Source organism: Harpegnathos saltator, unplaced genomic scaffold (assembly GCF_003227715.2).
Source record: "Harpegnathos saltator strain DR-91 unplaced genomic scaffold, Hsal_v8.6 scaffold83, whole genome shotgun sequence".
Classification (NCBI taxonomy): Eukaryota; Metazoa; Arthropoda; class Insecta; order Hymenoptera; family Formicidae; genus Harpegnathos; species Harpegnathos saltator.
Window position 1 is genome coordinate 420460 of NW_020230682.1, and position 21009 is coordinate 441468.

The 21009-nt window shown below is 45.1% G+C and overlaps 4 protein-coding genes across 5 annotated transcripts; 2 read left to right on the plus strand and 2 right to left on the minus strand.

The window, feature by feature from the left end:
* Positions 1-363: 363 nt before the first annotated feature.
* On the minus strand, positions 364-1777 carry LOC105190083 (ATP synthase subunit d, mitochondrial). The gene is made up of 3 exons (XM_011152589.3): positions 1542-1777; positions 1025-1193; positions 364-943 (listed from the first exon to the last, which is right to left on the minus strand). Exons 1-3 carry the CDS (start codon positions 1655-1657, stop codon positions 716-718), a joined length of 513 nt encoding a protein of 170 aa, XP_011150891.1. The 5' UTR covers positions 1658-1777; the 3' UTR covers positions 364-715.
* A 106-nt stretch (positions 1778-1883) lies between these two features.
* Positions 1884-3024, plus strand: LOC105190081 (uncharacterized). Its single transcript, XM_011152584.2, has 2 exons — positions 1884-2437; positions 2614-3024. Exons 1-2 carry the CDS (start codon positions 2379-2381, stop codon positions 2957-2959), a joined length of 405 nt encoding a protein of 134 aa, XP_011150886.2. The 5' UTR covers positions 1884-2378; the 3' UTR covers positions 2960-3024.
* On the minus strand, positions 3017-6375 carry LOC112590473 (uncharacterized). Its single transcript, XM_025307121.1, has 7 exons — positions 6313-6375; positions 5795-6136; positions 5640-5717; positions 4324-4445; positions 3930-4251; positions 3316-3418; positions 3017-3097 (listed from the first exon to the last, which is right to left on the minus strand). Exons 2-7 carry the CDS (start codon positions 6130-6132, stop codon positions 3017-3019), a joined length of 1044 nt encoding a protein of 347 aa, XP_025162906.1. The 5' UTR covers positions 6133-6136; positions 6313-6375.
* Positions 6376-10361: 3986 nt separating this feature from the next.
* On the plus strand, positions 10362-20945 carry LOC105190093 (uncharacterized). Of its 2 annotated transcripts, none has more exons than XM_025307055.1 (8): positions 10362-10817; positions 12716-14429; positions 15230-15464; positions 15579-15688; positions 16340-16586; positions 16663-16867; positions 17200-17401; positions 17830-20945. In XM_025307055.1, the coding sequence occupies exons 1-8, from the start codon at positions 10519-10521 to the stop codon at positions 19417-19419; spliced, it is 4602 nt and encodes a 1533-aa protein (XP_025162840.1). In that variant the 5' UTR covers positions 10362-10518; the 3' UTR covers positions 19420-20945. The 2 variants fall into 2 exon arrangements, with proteins under 2 accessions (XP_025162840.1, XP_025162841.1); XM_025307056.1 differs by having other exon boundaries at positions 17833-20945.
* The last annotated feature ends 64 nt before the right edge of the window (positions 20946-21009 follow it).

The window sequence follows — 21009 nt, forward strand, 5'->3', positions numbered from 1 at the left end:
AGAAAAATAATTCCCCCTTTGATGAGAGTCAATGACTAAGAGAAGCGATCTCGAATATTACAACCCCTGTTTCTGCTTTTGTAGCGTAAACAATAATAACATTACCCAACTAATTATTTGTTAATTGCCCAACGACAAATTCGCAGCAGAGTCTTCTGTGCGATGCAACGTTCTACAGTGGTTGAAGTTGATTCATTTTCAACTCCACATGCCACATGATTTCTCTTCAATTTATTAAACAGCGACGACGTTTTATTTTTGAGTGCACACATATGTGCAAATAAATGTTATTGTAAAGTCAGAAAATAGACAAGTGCATGATCGAGCCGAATTGAATGAGTTCAGCCGATTGAAACATCTTGATTTATATGGCATATGATATACGTTTATTTAGTGGCAAAAATTTTAATCAGGATCATCTCACACAAAGTGTTTTGAGACTAAGCAAATGTCTCTGTCTGCAAACATGCATCCGAATACACTCGAATGGTGCATTCTTTCCTCACTCATTTGTAACATATTCAGAAGCGCAGTGTTACAAAAGGATAATCCCCTTCCATTCTGGACACATTAGTTTACTTCCAAATATATTCCATGGCAACAGGGATACACAATTTCTTCTCCAAATTACATACATAGTCTTGTATCTTATTCTAGAAGTAAATCAGGACTACATTCCACACATTGGCTGTTTTGAATGCTATGAGTTGTGATGCTAATGAAATTTTGGTGGTCCTGGATCATTCTCTGGCTGTACTTCAGGAATGTGCGGCCATATTGTCGGTTTATTAATTGAATCTAAAGCAAATTCCGGATAAGCATCTCGGAAATCTTCCATCGTCATTTCAGCAAACGGTAACATATTCTGTATCTTTTCAATCTCCTTGTTGGCTTTGGCAATGTTTTTGTTGGATTCTTTCACAAACTTTTCCATCTCGACAAGCTGCAACATATTCACATTGCGTTAGACCGAATCTACGTAACCAATAAGCGAAGGCTCTGATGGTTAAAACTCGAGCATTACTATTTCCTTTTCCTTCTGCTCAATCAGAGAGGTATATTTATCCGCTGGATACGGCACAGAGAAGGACTCGTACTCCTTCTGGAACTTGTCCACTAGTCCAGGCATTGAGATGTTCTTCTTATAGAAAGCCCAGTCAATCTTTGGATATTCCTCAGGGTACGCAGCCATTCTACGATACAAACAATAAAAATTAACACAGAGCAATCCGCCATCGTAAATCTTCTTTCTACATCTGTGACTATTTCTCAAGCATAAAGACTGCACGTGACATCTTGACAGGTATGAAATGAGACAAGAGTATGGCGAGGTTACTTCAACAGAGATTACACTCAAACGAACGTCCAGCTTTCCTTCGACGAAGCGTCGCGCTGAGGAAGGCAGCCGATCTGACATATCGTCTCTTCGCGCGTATTCCTCGCATCTAGTTATCGTATTCGCAATTCATGAGAAGAGCGAGATATTCGGCTACATTATATAATCATGGTTTTTCTACAACATACATCCAACCCGCACTAACCGTCGCAGATGTTGATCAGACTTAGCCTTGAAGGCGGCATACGCCGCTTTCTCTGTCTCCGGGATTTTCTCGAGGAGCGCAGCCCAATTAATCGCCTTGATCGCCTTACGCGACATCCTTCCGTGCTGTTGTGTCTGCTCCGGGCTGTTGGGTCGATCAGACTCGATCAGATTGGTCAAGGGCCAGGGTTACTGAATGAACTCCTTCCTCACGCACGCGCGTTCAACGCGATACCAACCAAGCAGTTGCTTTGATCGTTTGATAATCGGATTTGAAAGGAGAGAGAGAGAGAGAGAGAGAGAGAGAGAGAGAGAGAGAGGTTTCTAGAAAGTTATTTAAAAATTTCTAAAAATAAAGTATGCGCTGCAAAAGATTAATTAATTTTATTTCCATATGCAGTTCACTTCGTCATTATGCAGACTGGACGTTTATAGAAGAGTCAATTGAAATAGTTTTGTAGCCAAGATTCGAACCACGTTTTATCGACCTCTATTACACTTAGCCGAGACTCGAACCACGCTTTACCGACTTTCATAATGCTTAGCCGAAATACGAACTACACTTTATCGATTTCTATATATTCTTAGCTGAGACTCGAACGCGCGTTAGACGAGCTCGATTAAAGCCCGGTTCCACAATTTACTTTAAGCGGAGTCAAACCCAGTTTAAAGGCTGCGTTCCACAATCGCCATAAACTTGTTTACTGTCTGTTCCAGTCTATCCTGTGATTAAAATTAGACGCCGACTTTTGAGCGTTTAATGAACACAAACGAAGTTTAATATCGCGGTGCCAGAAATTTCAAAGTGAAGATATCTATCACCCAGCTTTTCAGAGTCATGTTGCAACATCGCGATTTATTGACCGTCAAAGACAATGAGAACTTCTGTTACATCTTGTACGTTTCTCATATACATCGCCGAAACTTTAATTTATCTTCGTTGAATTTATAGTTCTTATCGTCACCAAGTTAATAATTAATAGTACACTTTTACATATATAGTATTTAAATAACATTGCACATATTAATTAATTGATTGTGAATCATCCTATGCATGCAATTTACAATTGTAGAGCCATGTCGAAGAACTTTTACTGGACGAAATGTCACAAAAGGACGAAGCCTAATTTGACCGAGGACAAGGAAAACATACATCAGAGCGAAAATTCCAAGTTCGTCGAAGGTAAGAGCGACATGAAAAAGAAGAGAGGACTATCAGCGGGTGCGGAAAATCGGAGAGATGATGTCACGTGTACGGCGCCGATGCAACAGAAGCTTACCATCCCAAGAAAAGAACAGTTTAAAATTTATCGCGACGAGGATGAGAGATCGCTCCCGCTCGTGCGGAAAAGGAACAGGAAAGAAATGAGAAGAGAGGAGCATTTTCGTTTCTTAACACCTACTGTTTCGTACAGGTGAGACGGACGTTTTCGATAAGTCTGGCCAAAAATTAAAAAGAAATTAAATAAAAGTGTGTTACTCTTTGGAGCAGGACATGTTCTTTGAGCAACAACCGAAATAGAGATCCTTTACGTGAAAACAACAAGTTGCACGGATCTGCAGATCAGAGGTAATTCTATGTTCATACATGTGCACGATATCAAATATTATCATTAGTAATAGACATATAACTATTTATAAATCTATAAATTTGAGAATTGTATATTTAAACATGTTAAATTAAGCCAGCCAACGTTAGAGATAGTATATTAAATTACGTGTATCGAGAATAAGATTATTTCATCATTCTATTTATAGAAGTTTGTGCGTCCTACCTTTGTTGGAATCAACGATGGTCTCCTAAGACTACACGAAGATGTTGCACAGTTAAAATTGATTTCTCCCGTAAATTGTTGATTGTCATCACAAGCGCACATGCTAAAAACACGTTTGCAAATTAGGCAAAGTATATTCCAATTAGTCAGCCAAAAAATTCGGCTTGATTATTCAGTCAAATTTAACTTTATTACATTCAATATATCCAAGACAAATTATCTATCAAAAGACGACAATTTTTTGCCATCTTCTGCTGATGTGTTAGCGGAACATTATTAACGGATTGTTACTTCTAATACATTTACCGTCAATTATCCGAAAATATTAATCGAATCTTTTAATTAACTCAATATGTCCTCATGACTTTTAGTTTGAAATAATTCCGAACCAAAATCAATGTTATAATTTTCCTTTTAACAAAGCAACATAACACAATTATAAATGTTCACAAGTTCAAATAAAAAATTATAATATCAATGCAATATTATTGTTATACTTGGAAAATAAATTAAACTCCGCGACTGATAACGCTGACGACAGAATTCCTACTTTCCGCTTGTTTCCATACAAATTGTATTTAATTATAATTATCTTTAATTACATTATAATTTACCTCGCATCAGTGCCAGCTTGTGCACCCGAAAATGCCGCAGTTTGCGGAACCATAAGTTCGTTCGAGATATACGACACCGCTGTATTCTTGGTCATGTTTTGTAAAATGTCATCCTTCTTGTTATTGACGTAATCGTTCGTATCAGTCTTCAAATTGTTTGATTTTTCGTTGGTAAACTCACCGCTTCGCGTTGAATTGAATTCACGACGCGAGATTTTGGGGCCAAAGTCAATGTTGTTTTTCGAATTACATTCGGCACGCGCTTCATCCGCACTCACCGCAACGGTATATCTAGTTGAAGAGCTCTTGGACACGACATCGACTAAAAAGATAAGCGTGTGAAGAAGGAGTTGTCGACGGGTTTTAGCGTCTATTAAACTCGTAAAACACTAACTGCGCGATTGTCTCATCCTGTCTTTCCACGTTTGGATACTGCATAACGTCCGTTTCTTCACATCGTTGGAGAGATGCCGGTTTCTCTGTGCGCATGAGGACTTTCTCTTCTCGGAACAGCATCTAAAGACGTTCGATTAATGATCGATTAATATATAACAGCTTTTGTTTGATTTTAGATAGAAGTTCTCTTCTAGATAGAAAAATGTTCTTTTTCTAGAGAGAGGGACAATCCGGAATTCAGTTTTAGGGACCCGAAGAACAAATCAAACATTTCTCTACGTCCCGTGAAAGCCCAAAATATCACAATATCTCTTTTCTTGTTTTCTTTCGTTTTAGAAAACTTTTCAGAGAACGTTTTAGGAAATTTTAAACTTGGTTTATAAAGTATCGGCATGTGATTAAAAGTCGTCTCGCATAGATATAGACTGTATCATTTCTCCTACAGCAAAGTTAGATGATATATCGGGAAAAAATTGATGTTTAAGCGACCGATTATGATAGATATCGAAAATAATCAATAAGTTTTGAATTTTTCCGCAAGTATATAATATGCGATTAGAGTTTCCAATCCCGGGATCCCGGCCAAATTTTTGTTCCCGAAAATACTCGAGATTCAACATCACAAATCCCGGGATTTTGGGATTTCAAAATTTAATGCTTAGTGTCTATATAATACTTACGTTTTACAAAAATTTTACTTTAATAATTATTACTTATTACTGATGTTTTAGAGCATTTGCTAGAGAAGTGTGTATTTATATTTTAAATTTAATTCCATGTATTATTTTTATTTGTTTTAAATATTAAGGGAGTTTTCTATTTTAAATTTCGCGGATAAGCTTGAACGCAACACAGACTTGAATCCGGGATCCTCGATCCTCGATCAGATATTTTTAACAAAATTTTTAACAAAATGTTTTATTATTTTTAAAGTCGCTTTTTCAATGTAAAAAAGAAGAAATAATTAGTTTTATTTTTATTATAAAAACTTTAATTTTTAATTGTAACGGTTTTTGTGCAATCATTAATGTAAGTTGCTTTCATTTTTACTGAAATTTTACTTTTTGTTTGTCATAATGTTCATAAAAGTCTATGAACGTTCTGTAAATAAAATAATTCTATTATTTGTAAATATTCCTTGTTTCTTTCTTTACATATATATAATCCCGGGACTGGTCCCGGCATCCCGGGAAGGAATCTAAAAAATCCCGAAATCCCGGGATCCTAAATTGTATCCGGGATTGGAAACTCTATATGCGATGTATTACTAATGATAATATTTGATATCGTGCACATGTATGAACATAGAATTACCTCTGATCTGCAGATCCGTGCAACTTGTTGTTTTCACGTAAAGGATCTCTATTTCGGTTGTTGCTCAAAGAACGTGTCCTGCTCCAAAGAGTAACACACTTTTATTTAATTTCTTTTTAATTTTTGGCCAGACTTATCGAAAACGTCCGTCTCACCTGTACGAAACAGTAGGTGTTAAGAAACGAAAATGCTCCTCTCTTCTCATTTCTTTCCTGTTCCTTTTCCGCACGAGCGGGCGCGATCTCTCATCCTCGTCGCGATAAATTTTAAACTGTTCTTTTCTTGGGATGGTAAGCTTCTGTTGCATCGGCGCCGTACACGTGACATCATCTCTCCGATTTTCCGCACCCGCTGATAGTCCTCTCTTCTTTTTCATGTCGCTCTTACCTTCGACGAACTTGGAATTTTCGCTCTGATGTATGTTTTCCTTGTCCTCGGTCAAATTAGGCTTCGTCCTTTTGTGACATTTCGTCCAGTAAAAGTTCTTCGACATGGCTCTACAATTGTAAATTGCATGCATAGGATGATTCACAATCAATTAATTAATATGTGCAATGTTATTTAAATACTATATATGTAAAAGTGTACTATTAATTATTAACTTGGTGACGATAAGAACTATAAATTCAACGAAGATAAATTAAAGTTTCGGCGATGTATATGAGAAACGTACAAGATGTAACAGAAGTCCTTTAGTCAGTTCCTTTAGTCAGTCTCCGAGCAACTGCCGATTCTCGGCAGTTGCTTGGAGAGCACGGTAGCACGGTAAATCTCCTGATCACTACGCAGTGCCGTGAGACTGTTTACAAACATGGTAATCGGGACAAGTATATTTGAAATGTGGTATAATGTATTTGTGCTATTTATATCGGGATCTATATCGTGGAATGGGTTACAATAGTGTACGAAACAATAATGTACAATTTTAAAACAAGATTAAACGACTGAAAGATCGGTAGAATTATATCCGTAAAAAATTTACCTTATTTAAAATAAGGTTAAAAAAAGCGCCAAGTGCACGCGACTCGTATCAATAACCCTTTTTAAAAAAAATTCAACAAAAAAAGTATTTTCTACAAAATATCTGATATCAAATAAGTTAAGCCAAGTGCTAATATATATATATATATATATATATATATAATTAAAAATATATTTAATTTTACTTTTTTTTAAAAATAAATAAAATATTCTAAAAGATATTAAAAAATAATTCTTAAAATTTAATTATATTTTTATATAATTTAATTTAATAATTCTAAAAAAACAAAAATATATTATAATTGTTCCGAATTGGAAAATCATATCGGCGGTTCTGCGTGCTCATTAAAATCGTCCAGCGGATTCTCGCGGAGCGTGTGCTGGACGCCGGTAACAGCGAGTCACCGCTCGGGCAAATCACCCATGTTTACAAACGAATTATTTGGTCGATCTTTGTCTTGCCGCCTGGTATTGTCTCGGCGCGTTACACTGTCTCATTATGTCGGTGACAATAACGCTCTTTCCATCAGAAAAAACGTGCGGCAGTCTAATGTCTCGTGACTAACGGCAAAACAATGTATTTACCGTCTAGATCTTTGTGTCAGTCAACCAACGATGTGTACAAATTTGCCAATCGGCTTGAGCCGCATCAGCGATATAAAATTATAAATATCACGATCAATATCATGACGATAGATTTTCGGCAGAATCCGGCTGTCGAACTCAATTCTCAAGTTCCGTTCGGCTACCGTCGAATCTTAACAACGCGTCGCTCCGGCGCGTGATTATTTTCTCCGTCTCGTTATTGAGACACAACGTCATTGTTCGCGATCTACAAGCCGCTGTACTGGGTCAACGCTAATAAACGCTTCGGAATCGGAGACTCGAACACATTATTGTCCAGAGAACCGACCGGTCCTCTCCTTTTGGCTGATTTCCGTCGGCTCCAGTCGTACTCGCTCTAGCGCCCAAGATCTGGGCGATCCCGGCGTTCAACGGGTTAACTCTCAGATTCAACCCGCAACAATAATAAATAAATCCAAAAAAAATACAATTAATTAAAAAATATTATATTTATAAAATAACAAATAATGAAAATATAAATATAATAAAAAAATTAATTTCAAATTAAAATAATAAATTTAAAATATTAAATATACATTTTCGACAATTTTAAAACTTTTTAAATAACAAAAAGTTACAATAGATAATAAAATTGAGAACTACAAGAAAGCACTTGGCGTGTCCAGAAAATAAACGTTGTTTATTTTAAATATCATTGACATTTCGTCAATTGTAATAAGAATAACATCTTTGAATAAAAAAATATCAAATATGTAGAATATATACACATTCGATATGTATATTCTATAGTGAAGGTTTATCATTTATTATAATACTATATAAACTTAAATAAAACATTACACCGTATATATAGAGAGAGAATTTACAAGTACATTTTATTATAATTACATAATATTATAATTATAATTTATTATTATTATATATACGAGAGTAATTGCAGATTCATAAAGTGTCTATGATTACTAGTCGGATGATGACGGATCGTGAATGCCGAGCGCGAAATTCCGACTTCTTATTCCCGGAAAATTCGTCAAACGTCAAACGAAGGGCAAAAAGTATCGTCGCTCGCGAGCCGATCAACACAATCGGCGCGATGTTAACATTGTGGGCCTTGGCGGCGGTTGAAGCAAGAGAGACTTGCCCTTGGGTATCTTTTCTTTTCTCGAAGGTTCCGGGACAACGAGGGGAATGCGAGGAGGCCTTTCAACTGTACGCGACATTGATTTTGCTTTATTTATTCATTACTGAAAATAAAGAAAATTACTCTATCGAAGCATCGGACATTTGTTAGCTTTATGTTAATTAAAGAGGAATGTGTACGATTAGAAAATGTGTTAGCAACTAATTGTACAGTGTGTCAAAGTTGTTGTGATGCCGTTTTGCCAGAGAATAATTAAAGGTCATGGTAGAGTTAAAGAGTGGAATTTCATCCCGTGCGAATTTTGTCTCGTTCTTATTAAATGATTAATTATCCCGCTGCGGACAATAACTCTTCTACTTTTCATTTAATATTCAATGATGATAAATAACATTTAATTGCATTCGTTTGGCTTGTTTTATTTCGAAAATAAAAAAATATATATTGGGTACCAGGGTACAATACCAGGGTGAGACTTCACCCATGACAACATCAGCGTGATTTTCTTTGATGCTTTTTTTAAAAGTTCAGATATTTCGTCGACTCGCGGGATATTTATAATCGGAGTCACGTTAATTAACACGTGCTTCTCCGAGCGAATCGAATGCTCACCGACGGCCACTGTCAGTCCGGCCACGAGCGAATATCCGGAGCGGACAGGATGCTGAATTGTGAAGCAGGACGAAGAGAACGGGACGCGGGCAACGATACATCATGCGTCTCCAGACGTATCAAATCGTTTGTTATACAGGAGATTTTGATACGGCAACATGTATGTAGAGGATTTAATATTTAATATGTACTTTTATTTTTCCTGCTCCCCCCCCCCCCGCGCTCTTTTTAGACCTTCGGGCATAGTCTGGCATAGAGATATGGTAACTATGGTTGCAGCACGGACATAAACCTCCTGAAAGTGAATGTAGCACGGACTTCCACCACATGCAGATTTTACCACCAAGACCTAAAAGTGGATGTAGCATCGTAGTTCTCCTCTCAAAATGGATACAGATGACGCCCATTTCCAGTGCGAAAAATCGGTGTCGCCGAAAACGCCGTGTTGGCCGCTCTCAGCTTTCTCTCTGGTTTAACTATCAACGCCCACAAATTGTAAGAAAACCATCGTAGAAGAACTCGATAGCGTCGATTTTGTTTCGTCCCTTCTTCCGTCCAATCATTTATTATCAACCAATCACAATACATGTTTGACAAAAAGAAGACATCAGGCAAGAGCGCAGGCTTTTGCATAATACATTATACATAACGCATAAGAGAATAAACCAATTAGTTTTCTTCATTTCCTTCCTCAGGACAGAAATGAAGAACTCTGGTTGATTCTCTTATGCGTTGTGTATTATGCGTTATGCAGAAGTCTATGCTCTGGCCCATCTTTGAGACTTTTTTCGTGCAGACTATAGATTTGCATAAACTACAGTTGTAAATGCGATATGGGATGCAACGCGAGTTTAACCATGACGATAAACGTAACAGCCGTTCAGCTAAGCTGAAAAATCCGTGACAGGCCGGGCCGGAGCTCATGACGTCACCCGCTGCGGTTTCGGGCCCGCTGCGAGCTCACATCGCCGCTGCTTCTCCCGATAGTCCCGATACTCATGCGCCACGATGCACGAATATCCAGACGCGTGGCGTGCGTGCGAAAAAAGCGGACTCGTTCGCTCGCTCGCTCGTCACACCTCAGGCGTCGTAAATCGGCGCCGCTGAATCACGACGACGGAGAGTCGCCGCCGCATGTTGCACATCTCGGCCGTGTAATCGATAAAACAGAATGGCGACGAGTCGCCGGCGGAGGGGGCGAGACAGAGAGACGCGGCGAGAGCGGGAGAGACGGAGAGAGAGGAGGAGCGTGCGTCTCAGGGTGGGCGGCACGTCGGTGGCGGTGCTGCTGCTGGCGGCGGCGGTGACAGCATCGGCGGCGGCGGCGGCGGCGGCGGCGGCGGAGGAAGAGGAAGAGGAGGAGGAGGAGGAGGAGGAGGAGGTGGTGGTGGAGGAGGAGGTGGCGGCGGTGGCAGGCGGCGGTGAGCATAAAGAGGATAGGATAATATCGGTGCGCGTCCTCCTGTGGAGGTGCCCTTTCGCGGGTCCCGTACCCGTCTCGCCCGTTGCCACAGCAGACTCCCGCAGCCCGTCGGATCGCGGCCGAGCCTGTACGATGTAGTAATGCCGAAGAAGGGCACCGCGCGGCATGTGAGGGGACCTGCGAACACGAGAAGCAGCAGCGGCGGCGGCCAGCAGCCGCAGCCGCAGAACGGGGGCTGCGCCGCGCCGCTGGCCGGCACAACGTTGGCGGCGGCGACGGCCACTCCGGAAGTGGCCGCCACCAGGCACTTTCGCAGCGTGCACATCGGCCTGACGAGCGGCAGGCGCTGGCTGTCGTTGAAGAAGCGTCTCGGCCTGTCCACGGACGAGGATGTCGCGGTGTACCTGCTGGATCTCGCGGAGTCCGCCGCCGTCACCAGGTATGTCTCTGTCTCTCTCATGGCGTCGCCGTCATCGTCAACGACGACGACGACGTAGCTCGGTCGCGGTCATTGTGCTTTCGTCGTCGTCATCGTCGCCGCCGCCGCCGCCGTCGTCGTCGTCGTGAGTCATGACCGCTGGCCACGGCGACGACGACCGCGACGATTCGCGACGTTGGCAACGGGCGCGCTGCATCTGTCAACAAAGTCGCGCGCGCGAACCTCAACACTTCTCGGCGGAACGCACGGCAGCCCAACCTGTCACGCGTTCGGGCCGCCCCCCCTACTGTCGCCCAGCGTGCCATTGAATCGCCATCTTGCGGGGGACGACGCTCTGCCGTTGCGCGGGGGAGAGGAGCGGCCGAAGCGCGATCGATAACGCCGGCCCGCGCGCGCGAAAAGGACACGCGCGCGGCGGTTTGAAAGTCGCGAGCGATCGCGCGGATCGATGCGTGTTTGCGCTTATCAGCCAATATTTTTATTTGCGGCTATTCCCGTCTCTGTCTATCTCTCCCTCCTTCCCTCTCCCCTCTAATCATCTCTCTCTTTCTCTCTATCGTTCGCCGCGTTTTCTTGATCGCGCGCTCCGCCTGATAAATCTTGAGGTTGTTGCTTCGAAACTGCATGAATCTCGGCCAGTCCTTTTGTTCGCGACTATCGCCGTCTCTTTGTCTTCCTCTCGCGGCGAAAATCCTTCGCTGCGCGCTCTCTCTCTCTCTCTCTCTCTCTCTCTCTCTCTCTCTCTCTCTCTCTCTTTGTGTCTTCATGTTGTTTAACTTGCCTCGCGAGAAGTATCTCATCGTTCCGAAAGTCCGGAACTTCAAATTGTGAAGATGGAACTTCCTAATGGATGAATCGGCGCGGAACGCAGACGATGCTTGTTTTTGGAATACTCTCCAAATTTCAGTTCTCTCATTGGACGCTTGTTGCTCACTGTACTGCATAAAACAAACATGTCGGAACCGTCTTGGAACTTGGGGTGCACATGTTTTGCAGATGCCAGTTGTCGCTCTTGTAAAATTGGCTGTTGATGAAAATCACCAGCCAGCTATTTTTTTATAATTGTCACTCAGTGTTTACTGAAGAAATAACTTATTAAGTAACCGTGTCCACATCTCTTTCACACTAATGGAATACAAGTTTTATAATATTCTTGGGAAAAGAATAAATTCTTCTTAATGAGCACATCTTTAGACTGTTGCTAAGACAATGTTCCTTACCGAAGATAATTACTGAAGGAAGAGAGTAAACTGGGCAGTGGTTTTCTTCAGTGGCAGAATATTTTTTCTCCGTATACTTTGCGAGCTTTATACCTTACACGCTGAAGGATATCAGGATAAATTGAAATCTTCAACTTTCAAAGTGGTTTTCGGGAATCTTCAAGCCATCGAAGATAATCACTGAAGGAAAAAAATAAACTTAGCAGTCGCTTTCTTCAATGGCAGAATATTTCTTCTCCGTGTACTTTGCGAGTTTTATACCTTACACGCTGAAAGATATCAGGATGAATTGAAATCTTCAACCTTCAAAGTGGTTTTTGGCAATCTTCAAATCATCGAAGATAACCACTGAAGGAGAGAAGAAAGTAAACTGAGCAGTCGCTTTCTTCAGTGATAGAATATTTCTTCTCCGTACTTTGCGAGTATTATACTTTACATACTGAAAAATATTAGGATAAATTGAATCGGAAGATGAATCAACTTTCAAGATGGTCTTTGGCGATCTTAAAATCATGACTCCGTCGAAAGAATAGACTTGACTTCCACGTAATCTTCACACATCTTCACAAAAGAGAAAAATACAGAGCCTGAAAACTAAGACGTTTCCTGTTGATGAAACCGCTGAAACCGAGATTCAGCCTGAAGTTCCATCGACTGACAAATTTCTCTCGCCCGCAGGCAAGAGGACAAATGCAATGGTGCGGAGGAGTGGGAAGCGAGCGAGGCCAAGGATCGCGATGAGGGAGCTATCCAGATTAAAAGTCCCGGCGGCGAAGGCAAGACGCAGGAGGAGGAGGAGGAGCAGGACGAGGAGGAGGAGAAGGAGGAGGAGGAGAAGAAAGGATTTATCCGCAGGAGCCTGAGGAAGCAGCAGGAGTCCACAGCCGGCGCGATAAGCGATGTGCCGTCGGCGGTGCTGGACAACGTGATCAAGTTGCACGTGCGACGCAGCTGGAAGTCCAAGTACCACAAGAACAAGACGAAACACCACAAGGACAAGCGCAAGAAGCGGCGGCACTCGAAGAGCGGCGACCCCGAGGACGCCGCCGGGTCCGTATCGGTGAACGGGTCCGGCGGCGGCTCCGCGGCGAGCGAAGACCCGGACGCTTGCGAGGCCACGGCGACGGTGGCCGGCGGCGGCGAGGTGGAGGCGAAATTCAAATTAGGCGTGAAGAGATTGGCCGCGAGGGACGCCGAGGCCGCCACGATCAAGACTGAGCACGTAGATAGTGTAAGATTTATAAGCGATGTAAATAATACGAGTAACGACATCAGGCACAACACGAACACCGGCCCCGACGCGAGCGCCGAGGGCTCCGACAAGGACACCACCTTAGAGGGTAATAGGAGCACTAGACTGCAGTGTGACGACGCGGTGGCGTTCGCTCTGCCGAGGCTCGCCTGTCAGGACGACTCCGCCAAGGGCGCCGAGTACCCGTCGAACGCGAGTGTTGGCTCCGTCGAGACGGCGGAGGCGCAGGCCGCGAGCGCGCTCGACAAGGAGAGCGCGGGTGCAGAGCCGCAGGAGCCGCACAAGGGCGCAACCTGCGACGTGCCGAGGGACGACGAGCCGAGTCCCGACGTGGACGAGCGCAAGCTCAAGAGGAAGCGGAAGAAGCCGCGGCACGAAACCGCGCAGGTCGACGAGAATGCCTCGGAGAAGGATCCCCTGGAGACCGGCGCGGACGAGGCGGTGCTGAAGCACCGACGGAACAAGCACAAGCATACGAAGGAGCACAAGACGAAGAAGCACCACGACGTGCGTAGGGCGCCTCAGGATGGTATCGTCGTGGTGGACGAGCCGGCTCAGGAGCTGTGCGCGCCGGAGGCCGAGTCCTCGCCGCCGAGCGACGGCCTCGGCAGGCCCGTCGAGGCCGTCGACAGCGTGATAACTGAGCCGCAACGGCTGGCCATCAGGATCAAGCTCTGCCAGGAGTGCAACAGCCGCCACTTGCAGGACGCGTGTCCGTTGGTCAGCCCGCAGTACACAATAGCGGACGCTGTTAGCTATCAGGAGTGGCTGGCCAAGCATCAGGACAATGCCGAGGTCATCAAGGCCATGAAGACCATCGACCCGATGTCCGAGGGCTACGGGCGGCCAGCGGACGATGGCTGCGAGTCGGACGACGAGACGTTGTCCGGTGAGCAGTGCAAGAGCAAGGCGAAGGCGCAGCGGGAGGAGAAGCAGTTGACGGTCGACGTGGAGCGGCCGTTGTACGCGAGGGACTCGCTGCCCGACTGCCTGGAGCTGAGGTTCACCAACAACGACCACGGCCTTGGAATTTACGCCAAGAACCCGGTGCCGATGTACGCCAAACTCGGCCCGCTCATCGGCATGCCGGTCAGGGAGATGGACATCCCGGACGACTTCTCCATGCGCCATATCTGGGAGGTATTGTCGTTGGCGTGCGATTTGTTTTCTCTTCAGGGTTCCTCCTCGGTGGCCCTTTGTGTGATTTTGGTTAATACGAGGTTACCTCGTCAAGTGGACTTCCTAAGAGTCGGTACGGAGAACATGGCGTTTGGTTGAATGAAGCAGTTTTCTGGAGAGAAATACCAGAGTTCTGGTCAAGTTCATCAGAAATCTTGACTCGATTCTGATGATTCCAGCCGGAATTTCTGCGTCGCCCATGTTCCACCAAAAAATTGTTTCATCTAAGCAAACTTTTTTTTCTCTGTGCGTTGTAATTTTCAGTTTTGGGACATTAGTTGAAGTTTAATCTGACTAGTCACGCAGAAGAAGATCAACTCTGTTCGAAGGTTACAATATTAGAAGTAATTAAAGTTGACGTTTCTTCATCCAGTGTGTCATTTGTGCTCTCAAATTATATTTAGGATTTTTATGATATTTAAAATCAATATGTTGACATTGTACCAGAAATTGGAAAAGAAGAAAAGACATTAGCAGACGTGGATCAATATTCATCTACATAATAGAAACAATAAATGAAAGGAAATTCGTGATGATTTTTGTAGCATAACTGGAGCTATCCTTGATTGATAAAATTTTGGCATATTTTTATTTTAAAATACAGGTGATAATTACGTGATGCTGAACTACAATCTGTATTTTGCTGTAATCTATTCACGATTTACCGATTTGTTATAATTTTTCACTACAAACCTTGTCAACTGAATTTGCGGTTGTACTCAGCAACTACTCAATAACGTAAAAAATCTACTTCCTTTCAGGTAGATAATAACGGGAAGAGTGTTTACGTCAGCACTACGGACCCGCTGAAGAGCAATTGGATTCGATATATCAGACCGGCTGAGACGAAGGAGAAACGAAGCGTCGCCGTCATCACCAAGCAGGGTCAACTGCACCTTGTCACTACGCAGAATATCACATCGGGCATGGAGCTGACTTACTGGGCGGACTCGCAATCCTTCGCATGGACGAGGAAGAACAAGACGGACAAAACCAGTGCGTAAACTTGGCCGAGTTGGCAATCGTGTCGCGCCGACGACACTCTTTGGATTTCTGTTCTTTTTATATTTTTATCCGAAGCCATTTCTCACACTGGCTCCCCACTTTCAGATTGCGGGGGGTGTAACCTGAATTTCTCACACCCGATATACTACCGGTTGCACTGCTGCATCTTCCATGACACTAATTACAGTCTGACCATCAGGAAGTACCACTGCAAGGTAATCACTCCTCCATCTTCGTTACATAACATGGATCCGGTTGACGACGAACGAAAACAGCAGATGGATGCTGAGCGCAATATTCCAGGAGTGTCTGAACGCACGAGACGGTCTGACGCGGAGACTTCGGAATTGCATTGCTTCGCGCGGCCAGCATCTTTTATTCTTATCCTTTTCCATTTTGTTGAAACGCATTTAGATATTATCGTATGCATTACGTCCACATTAAAAGTAATTTCTTTAAGCTTGTCTCTCGACATTAACTTTTCAACTTTTGTTTATAGAAACTTTTTGCTCGTCTTTTTCTTCTTCTCTTCTTTTCGAAACACTCTGTATATTTATGACGATTGTTAACCTAAAAACAAGAAACCATTATCACAATCGTAATTAGCGAGGAAACATAACTGGAACTGAGAAAAGTAACAAGTGAAACGGTGACAAGTTGTCTTCCAAACCTGCTTAAAAAAAATTGTGCGTTGAAAGTCTGGAGAACAAGTCAAAAAAAAGGTACTCTCCGCTAACGGACAATTTTATCCTCCTGTTGGTACCCCAATTATTACGTCCAACACACAAACCCGCCGGCTCTCGTTAGCCTACATTCTCAGCGATTGTCTACCGTGAGAGAAAAGAAAATTCTGTTGCTCTCTTCAGGTCTGCGGCGCGGCGGTTCTCGGCAAGGACAACATCATGAAACACGCGGCGGAGTTGCATGCGGGTCGCGGCGCGTATCAGTGTCAGTACTGCAAGAAATTCTTCCTGAGGCTCAACTACCTGGAGATGCACAGGACCTACGGGTGCGCGCAGAACCCGCAACGGTCGCGGCCCCTGTGCGACTTTTGCGGCCGCAAGTTCTGCCAGCCGCAGAAGCTGAAAGTACACATCAAGAGAATGCATAATGGTAAGATCGACTCATGTGATGTTAGCCTCTTCTCACTCGTAATCTTCTCGCGCTAACGAGGCATCTTGCCGCGCAGATATGGCCGAGGTGCTAAGGGAGTTTCAATGCAAGTCGTGCTTGAAACTGCTGGGCTCCCGCGCGGCTCTGCAGCGCCATATGAAGGAGGTTCACCACAAGGACGTCATCGCCGCGGCCACCTGCGACCGATGCGGCAAGATGTTCCAGAACAAGAGCAACTTGAAGATACACATGCTGACGCACAGCGGCGTAAAACCGTTCAAGTGCGTCTCTGATCCATTTTCTCCTCTTCTTCTTCTCTAGATGAGGCTCTTGTTTCTTCGTCGTGGTCATCTTGATTTATGACGTTTGCGAAATGTCAAATTCGATCGAGCAGATCTGCAAGATAATTTGAGCACTTCTTACTCTGATACAAACTACCGTAAAGTCAACGTGACAGAATTAAGAGAGGAACAAGCAATAATAATTTATTGATTGTTATGGACACACATCTCACTTCGTCGTATTTTGCAAGAATCTGGAGCGTCTGTCTTCTCACTTCCGTGACGTCATCAGTTCGGTATTTTATACAAGCTGTATTCTTTTCCTTTTACAGATGTAAAGAGAACAGTTGCACGGCGGCTTTCACGACGAAGCAATGCCTGCAATTCCACTACAAGAAGGTGCACGGCCTCACGGAGGAGATGATGCCGAAAATCGAGAGATCCGTGGCGTACACGTTCGACGCGTACAGCGGTGGCCTCGTGGAGGAAAGTTCTTGCGGAAAGGCCACTCATTCCAACAGAAGAAATTCTCAGGTGATTCACTCGTCATTCAATCGAGTCGGGAGGAAGATCAATGATCGCACGGGCGAGCAAGAGCGCTGCATTCCGGCAGGCGAAATTTACTATCTGGAATAGTCACGTAACCAGTCTGTAAAATCATACGTCTCGGCCGTTATTGGGGTCCTCTTCAGGATCTCCCTTGATGAGAAATATATTTGCCGAATTATGTCTGGTCGTTTTCCACTTTGAATTTTTTTGTACTGAAATATTTCATGCTACCTGCAATTCTGAGCACGATTGATCGTTTGCGTACAACGACCACTTTGATTTGGTTGATTGTACATTGATGAGCAACTAATTTCATCAACCGTTTGTTAGGTTATCGAGTCGCCAATTATTTTAGCCAACTAGACTTTTTTAATCGATCAATATCCACTTTCTCACTCGAGCCATGTGTACAGCAGGACAACAGCAACAGTTTGCCATCCGTGGACGACTGCAGTTCAGAGAACAGCCTGAAGGTCGAGGTGCCGGTGAATTCGGGTCACAACAGCATCATAGAATTCTCGAGCAACGGGAACACGGTAAAGTACAAGTCGGAACAGGAGCTCCAGATCCCCATGTCGCCACAAGCCGCGTCCTTGTCGGTCGGCCTGGACGCTAGCATAGAGAACGTCCAACGGCCACCGGAAGTCGACATGTACAGCGCGTCCGCGAAGGTGCAGAGCAAGGGCAGCAAGAAGTGGATGGGCGAGTTTAACCCGCCAGTCTCATCCGACCTGGTGACTGTCCACCTCCCGCCGACCACGGCGCCCTCCGACGTGTACGACTTTGAAGACGACCGGAAAGACAACGGCGAAAAGACGGCGACGCGCAGCACCATTGTCACGACCACTCAGACCCTGATCGACGGCAACAAGCTGAGTCTGAGTGTGTACCGCAGGACCGAGAGCGCGAACGCTAGCCTCCTGGTCGAGGCGGCCCTAGACGCCGCGGAGAGGGACATCGGCACAGTATCCAGCCCGATCCTGGAGGATAACGACCGCGAGGCCAACCTATACACCATCTCGAACCCGCTGCAGTCGCCGATGCCGCAGCGCTCACCGAACCACTTGGACTCCTACATACAGCAGCAAGAGGAGCTGATGTCGCCCGCGCCGACGCCGGACGACCGGCACAGTCCGCCCAATCATTTGCACGTGGACTATCACCTGCACCGACCGGTCGACTACATGAACACCTCGCGGACGCACAACATCGAGCAATACCTGCACCACGAGGAGCTGCCGCGCGTCTCGTCGCCCAACTACATCCACATGCAGCAAGAGGACCTGGTGTCACCGTCCGCCACTCCGAATCCTCGCTATCAGGACATGCACCATCACCACCAGGTGCCCACAGACAATCTGTCGAGCGACGAGGGTGACGCGGTCGCGCAGAACCTCAGCCTGTCCGTGAAGGAGAAGGCATTGCAGTTGGACCTGTCGACGTCTTACAAGTCCTACGACCCGCTCGAGCAGGACTTTATCCGTGAAAGGCCGAACTTTGAGCCACTGATGCTGAACAGCGGCGAGCTCCAGGGTCTTGACATGTCCGCCCGTAGCTTCCATCACAGCTTCGGCGTCCAAGTGCAGAATACACGCTACCACCACCACCACCTGTACGACATAGGTGAGCGGCAGAGCGTGGACCTCAGCAGGACCGGCAGCTATTCCATGTCGCCGCCACCGCCGCCGCCGCCTCCACCGCCTTATCCTCATGGGGACGTTCTGAGGGTGGTGAGTTTAGACCTCACGCCCGGCGGCAGGCACAGCGTCGACCTGAGCCTCTCGAGAAGTCACCATCTGCATGGCTCAGGTGCCACCCGCGTCATCACCAGCCCGCAGTCGGCCGGCTCGGCGACGACGCACGTGGTGCCTGACGCTGGCGATGGCCGGATGTTGTCTCCGCCGCCGCCTCCTTTGGCTGGCTACAACCCTAGCTACCCTGTGAGCCCGGCTCCGTATCACCCTCCGAGAACAGGGTATCACCATTACCCCGGTTATTATTGATCGTTCTCGATCTTCATCGTCGACAACGCGACGGCTGGTGATCAACCTGCTGGTCCCCCCGACAAGGTTCTCCTCTCCAAACGTCGGCGGGCCTCGGTCCTCCCGCGGGTCGCTTTCATCCTTAGCGAGTTTAGGTCATTGGTCATCCAAGTGCTCGTGCAGCACGCTTCACCTTGCGACGCACCCGCGTCGCAGAGGGGGACTGCCATTTTCATACACGACGTTCGTCAGATAGCGCTAAACGATACGTTGTCCGCGCGGTCAAGTCGGCCGTACGCAGGCCGGCACGGTGACCTTGACGTTTAGCAGACACAGGGTTGCTAGAATATTCCATGCGAGAACACGCATCGTGTCTGCCGATGATTATTTCACGAAACGACGAGAGTATGTGAAGAATTTGCTCCTTTTCCCTTGCATGATTTTACGATTAGCGCTAGGGACGCCATGTTTTCTCAAGAATAAAGGTTAAGAGCACCGTTGTCGTTTTGTCGAATGGTCAGTAGTCACGATGGGCGAATTGTAACAATGCAGAGTGATGCGGGTGACTGCAGAGTCGGGAGGCGATTCGTTGCTGTTACAAGTTACTTTTTTTCAGCGACAGTTTGAGCCGTTTCTCAAGCGAGCAATATATATGAAGAATATATAATTCTTCATCATTGTCATTTGGTTTCCGGCATGGACGATGCACCGTCACGAAGTCATATCAAATTTAAAGCTTAGTCACTTTCGAGAAGTCACAGTGGCACCGTTTCATATCTTCAGCTGAACAGTCATTCAACTTTCACGTGACGTCATGACCTTTCGATGATTCGCACCGAAAAAGCGCAAACGACTTTATGTGTCAAGAATAATTGGTCGGTTTGTGAGACGTCAGAAGCGAGAGAACACGCGCTCGAGATTCTTCACTTGCGGTCGAGAAGGTTTGCAAAGCAGGCCGAAAACTTTTCTTTTGCCTCAGTAATCAAGAAACAGCCAGAAAATCGACCGTGCTCGCGCTAGTTTCGGCGAAGTCACTCGAACGACAGAAAACAAAGTTGAAGTTCAAAGCTGGAAGGAACAGACCTATTAGCTGAAGTGGTCAGAATGCCAGAAGATTATCAGAATTGCAATGGGAAATTTTCCAAATGTATGATGTGACGGTAGCGGCAACGAATCGCTTTCGGGAGGCAACTTCCCTAACCCTGAATGACCGAAGAATCCTGTAGATGGCAGGGTTATCGCGCTGGTCTGCGTATGAGAATCGCGACGCTGAGGTCTCGTCGAGAGGAAGGATTATTAGAAGAAGAAGAGGAGAAAAGAATCAACAGTATCACACGGTAGCGCAGACAGTCGTGACCCTGTAGCTTAGCGCGATAAATATACGAGAGTGCGCGACCATGACGTTCAGAGAAGAAGAAGAAGAGAGCGGACGTTATTTTTTTAAGAGAAACAAGTCAAGTAGCGAGATTCTACGGAGAGAAATCTATTCCAGAATACGATAGCGGAGAGATATCTTAGTTCACCCGTACATATATATATATATATAACGACATAGCCGTTAAATTATTTATATTATTTACCTCCCTTCTGAGCAGCGTATATACGGAACCA

Coding starts and splice junctions, on each gene's coding strand:
- LOC105190081 (XM_011152584.2), top strand. CDS start 2,379: ATGTTGCAACATCGCGATTTATTGACCGTCAAAGACAATGAGAACTTC. Junction 2,438..2,613: donor GAGAACTTCTGTTACATCTT/GTACGTTTCTCA, acceptor TTACAATTGTAG/AGCCATGTCGAAGAACTTTT.
- LOC105190083 (XM_011152589.3), bottom strand. CDS start 1,657: ATGTCGCGTAAGGCGATCAAGGCGATTAATTGGGCTGCGCTCCTCGAG. Junction 1,194..1,541: donor TCTGATCAACATCTGCGACG/GTTAGTGCGGGT, acceptor TTTGTATCGTAG/AATGGCTGCGTACCCTGAGG. Junction 944..1,024: donor AGCAGAAGGAAAAGGAAATA/GTAATGCTCGAG, acceptor AATATGTTGCAG/CTTGTCGAGATGGAAAAGTT.
- LOC105190093 (XM_025307055.1), top strand. CDS start 10,519: ATGCCGAAGAAGGGCACCGCGCGGCATGTGAGGGGACCTGCGAACACG. Junction 16,587..16,662: donor CATCAAGAGAATGCATAATG/GTAAGATCGACT, acceptor CTTGCCGCGCAG/ATATGGCCGAGGTGCTAAGG. Junction 16,868..17,199: donor AGCGGCGTAAAACCGTTCAA/GTGCGTCTCTGA, acceptor TTCCTTTTACAG/ATGTAAAGAGAACAGTTGCA.
- LOC112590473 (XM_025307121.1), bottom strand. CDS start 6,132: ATGTCGAAGAACTTTTACTGGACGAAATGTCACAAAAGGACGAAGCCT. Junction 5,718..5,794: donor ACACCTACTGTTTCGTACAG/GTGAGACGGACG, acceptor TCTTTGGAGCAG/GACACGTTCTTTGAGCAACA. Junction 3,098..3,315: donor CATCGTTGATTCCAACAAAG/GTAGGACGCACA, acceptor TCTGATCTGCAG/ATCCGTGCAACTTGTTGTTT.